The sequence below is a fragment of the Thalia democratica genome, unplaced genomic scaffold (assembly GCF_965202585.1).
Source record: "Thalia democratica unplaced genomic scaffold, ktThaDemo2.hap1.1 HAP1_SCAFFOLD_1420, whole genome shotgun sequence".
Classification (NCBI taxonomy): Eukaryota; Metazoa; Chordata; class Thaliacea; order Salpida; family Salpidae; genus Thalia; species Thalia democratica.
Genome location: NW_028140284.1, coordinates 23,577 through 30,889, shown reverse-complemented (window position 1 = coordinate 30,889; position 7,313 = coordinate 23,577). Strand labels below are relative to the sequence as shown.

General features: G+C 27.7%; 1 protein-coding gene across 1 annotated transcript; it reads right to left on the bottom strand.

Moving 5' to 3' along the window:
- Positions 1–4,798: 4,798 nt before the first annotated feature.
- LOC145848431 (marginal zone B- and B1-cell-specific protein-like) lies at positions 4,799–7,091 on the bottom strand. The gene is made up of 3 exons (XM_082953904.1): positions 6,867–7,091; positions 5,820–6,031; positions 4,799–4,958 (listed from the first exon to the last, which is right to left on the bottom strand). Exons 1-3 carry the CDS (start codon positions 7,089–7,091, stop codon positions 4,799–4,801), a joined length of 597 nt encoding a protein of 198 aa, XP_082810030.1.
- Between the last annotated feature and the right edge of the window lie 222 nt (positions 7,092–7,313).

Here is a 7,313-nt window from a genome sequence, read left to right as displayed (position 1 = left end):
TTCGGCAATTCTGTCTACTTGGTAAGGTTTTTTCTTTGTTATAAAAATGAGTTCGGACCCGAGGACGACACTGTGACGATCGCTCGGCTCTTCGGTACTTTCCTTAGACGGAGCCGGCGGTCGAGACTTCTCTGCTTCGCTAACAACGGGGTCAGGCGCGTTGGCTGACCCAGAGCGAGTGGTCATTTTGACCATCTATTTTACAACTTGCTTTGTATTCATGTCGCGCTACTTATTGATTAATATACCGCGAATGAATGGTCAAGTAGTATAAAACTAAAACAACAAAAATGTATAAACACAATTATTTATTAAAAGAACTCACAACGTAAAATATAAAACACAAATAATACTTAACAATCGTAAGTAAATGAACAAAAGTATAATATAAAGACTAAAAACTAGCAAAAGTAAACAATGACTTTTATTCTGAATCGTCTATGCGATAAAAAGCCACGTAATCGTTCATGCGTAGTATATATAGTGCTTTAACAACCCCTTTTTCCCAATTCTCTCAATTTATAACAGAGCATGTCTGTTAGACTGCTACAATACATTAAATAAAGTTGTATGATATTTTATTATGTTATAAATATTTAGTTTTATATTTATTTATTATAAAAATTTAAAAAAAGCTATTTATGGCTATGTCTAAAGCCTTATCATCTAATAACTTTCACTTGTACCATTGTTATAATAAAGATAGTATAATCTAGCTCTTTTTTAAAGTTTAATTATTTGATAAAAATTATTTAGTGAATCTAAAGTTACTTTGTTCAGGCAAGTTGAAAGGATCTTCTAAGTTGAATGCTATGAACTTTAATTTATGTAAAAGTACCAATTTCTGTAATCAATAGAAAACACTTAACAGCGTAATTACAAAAACACCTAATTTGATTGATTGTAAGGTGGTTAAATTAATTTTTATCATACAACACATGAACAGATTTTATTTAAAAGTCTTTGTAAAATGTTTGAGTTTAGTCAAAAGTAATTTTATTGTTTATTGCAATTTCTTAGCAATTAATACATAAGAAACTTTTCTTACAGCATCTTGCAAACTCAATAAAGTAGTTTTTTTTAGTTTTGATTTGGATATTAGATGCTTTTATTTAATAGAAATAAAGTAAAAGTTAATATTTTTCATGTTAAGTTTTAAAATATTGAATTTAAAAAAAAATAAATATCTTAAATAGTAAAAAAAAAGTATGTTTAAGTATACATTTGAATCAATTAAAAACATTACATTGGTAATGAGAGCTTCAAAATTTGTTATTATTTTAAAACAGAACTACTAATTTGCTATTGAACTTTTTCCTATCATAAAACTTTAAGTTGCTAAAAAAAGCTAGTAATTATTACCTAAACAAATAACAATCAAAGTTTTTTATTAAACAGTCAAGTGTTGTTGTAAATAATGTCTGAAACTCCAAAAATCGCGAACGTTGATGCTAAGGATGAAGCCTCTGATGAGCCGACTGTGAGTACAACTCCATCTAGTGTTGTGAATGGTGAAAGCGTCGTAGCTGCCAATATCGCTGATGATGATGCGCTGCAGAATCCCTCCACAGGTCTTCATGTCACTGCTGGCGTTGAAGCTGATCCATCCGGAATTCCGGCAGCTGATTTGTCTTCGAATGAGCGTCAAAACGCCACGATAGAGCCTGCTGATCAATACCTGATGATAGACTTTTTAGCATTTCTAAACGACATTGATATCAATCAGCAAATAGGAACAAAGCATGGTATGACTCAGCAAGACCCTTCTAATAAGCTCCAAAGTTATCTGGACGATACAAAGTTAAATGGCGATAAGGAATTGAGTAATGCATTTCTTTCTATTCAAGACAAACTAAAAGTTGTACTAAGTCCTGATGTAGTAAACGAGATAAACAACTTGGAAGGTGAAAAAGTAGTGTATGACTTAATTAAAAGACATTATTCATTTCTCAATGAAGATGTTGCAAAAACTAAAGCCATAAATACTCACAATAATATTTTGCAAAATTTAATAATGAATATAGTAGGAAAATATGATCCTGAAGTTATCAACCAGGTTAATGATCGTTATGAAGAAAACAAATTCGAGTGCGTAGAAGAGTATAAAAATGCAATAAGGTATCATAAGCAGGCGAACATCTCTCAAAATATTGATGCAACTGGTGGAGCTATTGATACAAATGATGATTCTCCGTCTCAAAGTTCAGATACTCCAGCTGATGTTTGTGAAACAGTGGAAAGCTTGAACTTAAATGAGGAGGAGTATGAGACCGATTCCGGTACTTCGAAGGATGAGCCGGTTGGTAAAGACGCAAGTTCACAGAGTGATTCGAACAAAAGTGACGGGAAGGATGATTTGAAAGGAATTAGTGAGGAGTTGTAGGTGGTTTGAAGTCTTCAAAGTTGCGTGTGAAATTTTTCTTTCTGTTATCTTCGAATTATTATTCCTTCGCTTTTGAAACGTAATTCGTTTTCATTTGTACTTCCTTAGTTTTCTGTTAACATTCCTTTCGTTTCGTAGACGCTTGTTTAAATAATGTAGTTTTTTTTAGATATGTGGGCAGCAATAAATTCCATAGACCATACTTGAGTTGTTTTATACTTATAAGATAATAGTTAAATGGGCCACTTAGTAACTTTCTTGTGGGTGATAACATCAGAAAAACTTCAAAAGCAACTGATGCAAGGAAAAAAAAAGTTAGTTTTAAATTTCTGTCAATTAAGTTAGTTTTAAATTTTTGTTTTTGGACGAAATTGTATGGCACAACATTTCCATGAAAATAGTATGGCATAATAAATTTATTGTATAGTTTCTAAATTATTAAGTTTTATTTGTTTATATAGGTTAATATATTGTGTTTCAACTGGAGTACAGGTTTAGTTAAATCAATTTTATAAAAAAAAATTAGAATGAAATTAAGTAAATAAAATGAAGGTAAAACAGACAATGGTTATTCAACTTTGTGTTTATGTTTCAAAAATTTGTTCAAAAAATACACATGCAGGTAAAAACTCAAAATGAATTTTAATAAAGAAAGTTAAATTAATAAACGTTAAAAACAAACGTATAGAACTTAAAAAAAAAATAAAAATTCTAAAACTGCAAAAAAAAACGTAATTAAAGTTAATTTTTTATTTTGAATTCCATAGATCAAATGATAATATGTTATACTATGAAGATAGTAGTTAAATAGGCAAGTTTGTTATTTTATTGACGGTGAAAACTTAAGAAAACTTTGAACGCAAATAATGCATTTAGTACTAAACGTCAATTAAGTTAGTTTTAAACTTTTATTTTATGACAAAATTCTATGGTACAACATTTGCATGGAAATTGTATGGCATAATAAATTTATTGTATAGTTTCTAAATTATTAAGTTTTATTTGTTTTTATAGGTTAATATATTGTGTTTCAACTGGAGTACAGATTTAGTTTAAAATCAATTGTATAAAAAAAATGGAATGAAATTGAGTATATAAAATGAAGGTAAAACAGACAATGGTTATTCAACTTGGTGTTTATGTTTCAAAAATTTGTTCAAAAAATACTCATGCGGGTAAAAACTCAAAATAAATTTAGTGAAGATAATAAAGTTAAATTAAGTTTAAGTAAAAGGTTAAAAACAAACGTAGAGAATTAAAAAAAAACTAATAATTCTAAAACTACAAAAAAAAAAACGTAATTAAAGTTAATTTTTTATTTTGAATTCCATAGATCAAATGAAAATATGTTATACTATTAAGATAATAGTTAAATAGGCAAGTTTGTTATTTTATTGACGGTGATTAATTTGTCAACTTAATTTGTCTAAACTTCAATTAAGTTGGCTTTAAACTTTTATTTTAAGACAAAATTGTATAGCACAACATTTGCATGGAATTTGTATGGCATAATAAATTTATTGTATAGTTTCTAAAACATAAAGTTTGATTAGATTATGGGTTAGAATATTGTATTTCAACTGGAATGCAGATTTAGTTTAAAATCAAAAGTATAAAAAAGAAGCTTTAACCAAAGGACAACAATAGCACTTAATTTTTTTTTTAAATGTTTTTTATGTAATTAATGTGTATAAAAAATTCAATATTTCCAAGTAAATAATAGTGAATAGTAAATAACATATGTTTATTATAAATTATACATAAGTAACGGTTTATTCTTTTAACTTGAAAAGTACTTTTAAAAGTTTAAATAAGTTATAATCGGTAAAATTATGGAGTTAATAAAAGTTTGCTTCGTATAATATTTCGAATAAATTTAAGTGAAGCTAATTATTTAAGATAAAACTTATATAATAAGCGTTTAAATTAAGTCACGTTTATATGTTAAACAGTAAAAAAATTTTTTATTGTGTAAAACATTAAGTATTCATACCATACTTCATAAATGTTTTCAAATGTTTCTAACATACTTTTTGCGATATATAAAAATAGTTTAAACTGAAAAAAGCACTCTATACACAAACAATCCATAGGCCTAACGATTCTAATATTTACGATGGTATAAAACTAAATTTTCAATGAAATAGTTAAGTATGTACTCAAATTATTAAATAAAATTTAAATGGAATGAATCTAAAATAATAGAGTAAATAAATGAAGGAAAACAAAGACTATGATAATTCAATTTGGTGTTTCGTTTTGAAAACTTGTTCAAAATATAAACCAGCAGGTACAAAACACAACAAAACATAAATCTGACGATAAATCTAACAAGTTAAAGTAAAACGTTTTAAACCAAACTTACAAAATTAAAAAAAAAACTTGAATAAACGTCTAGAACTACAAAAAACGTAATTAAAGTTCTTGCTTTTTTTTCTTGGATTTTTTAGGTTTTTTATGGCACAACATGGTGCAAATCTTTTTGAAGACTCCAGTTTCGGCACATTTCTGATAAGCTTCATAAACCTCATCTTCATCGAAATCCCCCAACAACTCTTGACACATTCGGTAAAATCTGTATTATAATTTTTAAATTCTATATGAAAAAAAACGCTGTATTAAACTTTAACTCAGGTTAACATAATCAGTTTTTTGTGTTTAAGTGTATGAAGCTTAGTAAAAAACATTTAACTTCTTATTTAATTAAAAGTACATTGCTTGTTCCGAAACCAAAACTATATCTTTAAAAAATTGATCGAGTAACTTTGTTTTTCATAGCAAAAAAAATAATCTAAAATTTCTTTCAAGTATTTTGGTTTTTATTTGTGCTAAATGATTTATAAGCTATGAAACATGTATTTTTCAAATTAAGATAGTTTGTTATATAAAAAAAAATTCTTCTTTTATAACTAATTTCGTTTGTATTATAATACTCTTTTTACTTTCTGTAACTTCTTGTCTTTTTTAAATTTTTGGAAAATATAAAACATGTTAAAAAAAGGTTATAAATATCTACTATAAAAAGTTTTCAATTGTCTTGATTTTATAAAACATTTCAACAAAATTGCTCAAAGCATCACATTGAAATAGAAAACTTTATATTAATTTAATAAAAAAATTAAATCAAAAATTTCAAACAACAAAAACGTCTTCTTGTTATGATTATAAATTATAACAAAAGAATTATTACACTTTACTACTAAAATTACATAAAAGTTTTTATTATAACTATATTATTCAAAAGCTAAACATCAGCCGTGCTTTGCCTCTCATATATGTTTAAACTTTAAATATAACTAACATGTACTGAATTTTCAATCTGCTTTTTATTTATTTTCAAATTAAGCAAAGCAGTTTTTTGGCCAACACAACTGAATAAATAGTTTAATGATTTTGATACTCTTACTATTGTTTTTTAACAGTTATAACTTCCTACCTGGAACTCCACATCCCTCCCATCATGGAGATGCCGGGAATTTCAGCTACGGGGCTTCCCGGGTATGTCAGTTGGGACTTTCCCTCGACGTTCTTCACCCCGAATCCCTCCCAGTCGCCATTGTCGCAAATGTTATCGACGATCTCCGACACCTGAGAATCTGACAGCTTCTTCTTGCCCGAAGCGATGGAGGGGTACCTCGATATTTTCTCCTGTAAAAATGGTGGTTTTGATCAAAAAGAAGTCAGTAATAATTTAAGATTGAATTTTAAACATTTTTTATTCTAAACTAGCTGTAAAAGGTTTATTATTGTTTATTGAACGAAAAAAAAAGCGTCCAAATATTTGGTCCTAGGACATGGTGTACGAAAAACCTTTCGGTTATCGAGTCATACACCAGGATACAGTTTAATGTCGTGTCCAGCACAATTTCATTTAATTATTTCAAATTAGTTTCAAATTTCAGTTTTAAATTATTTCAAAAATTGACTATTTCAAAAAGTAATAATAGTCTGTGTGATAAACTTTAGGACTCTCACTGTAAATAACTGAGGTATTTTTTCAATCGCATGGTAAGTTTGATCTAAATTAGCTATGAAAATTTTAAGTGATCATGAAAAAATCAGAAATCTGTGACAAAAAGGTTTGATTAGTTTTAGAGCTCTCAATATTTCGAATCGAAATACTTTTCCAAGTTAAGTTATTTGTGTTCGGTTAGTACATAATATAAAACCTAAACAAGTACAAACATGTTAAAAATGTATAATTTCAAAAAAAAATTAGAGCTATCTGACTTAAGGTTCTTAATTATTTTTAATATTATACAGAATGATTGGTTTAAAATTTTAAATAAAACTTTTTTTCACTTAATGCATTGAATACTCTAAAGCTGATTATTTAAAACTTTATTCTAATACTTATTATAAGACTTTTTTAGTACAAAAAGTATTAAACAAAGTTTAAAATTTCAAACCATGTTATTGTTTTTTCAATCTTTGTAACAGAAATAAACTAAAACCTTCTTATTACAAACATCAAAAAACCAACTTTGAACAACTTATTGATCCTTATACTTATTGCGTTGCACGCGTCGCACCGGAAGTGCTTCGGCATCATGACGTCATGGCTCTCCTCGTCACTCAGGTCCGGGGTCGACATCGACAGGGTGCCCCCCTTACCGTCCTCACTGGTTTCCATGGTGGTCTTGCCCATCTGGCATGACGACAGGGTGAGAATGTTGAAGATGAAAAATGAAACAAATATAATGTTCATGTTGGTTATTTATTTCTGAAAAGTTTAAACTTGTGTTAAAATACGTGCTTAGGCGAAAAGTAATAAACTGTTAAGTATTAAACTCATAGCTTGTTTAAACATTTTTTGTTTTGGTTTTTAACTCTTATTGAATTTCTATTTGAATAAGATGTTGTTATTATCTAATGATTTCTTTTTTTTTCGAGTAAAACATTGTTTTGAAAATAAAATCTTAAAATATTT

Excerpts from the sequence above, each read along its gene's own strand:
- LOC145848431 (XM_082953904.1), bottom strand. The coding sequence starts at position 7,091 with ATGAACATTATATTTGTTTCATTTTTCATCTTCAACATTCTCACCCTG. Across the intron at positions 6,032-6,866 it reads GGATCAATAAGTTGTTCAAA|GAGAAAATATCGAGGTACCC; the intron begins GTTGGTTTTTTG and ends CCATTTTTACAG. Across the intron at positions 4,959-5,819 it reads GGAGGGATGTGGAGTTCCAG|ATTTTACCGAATGTGTCAAG; the intron begins GTAGGAAGTTAT and ends ATTATAATACAG.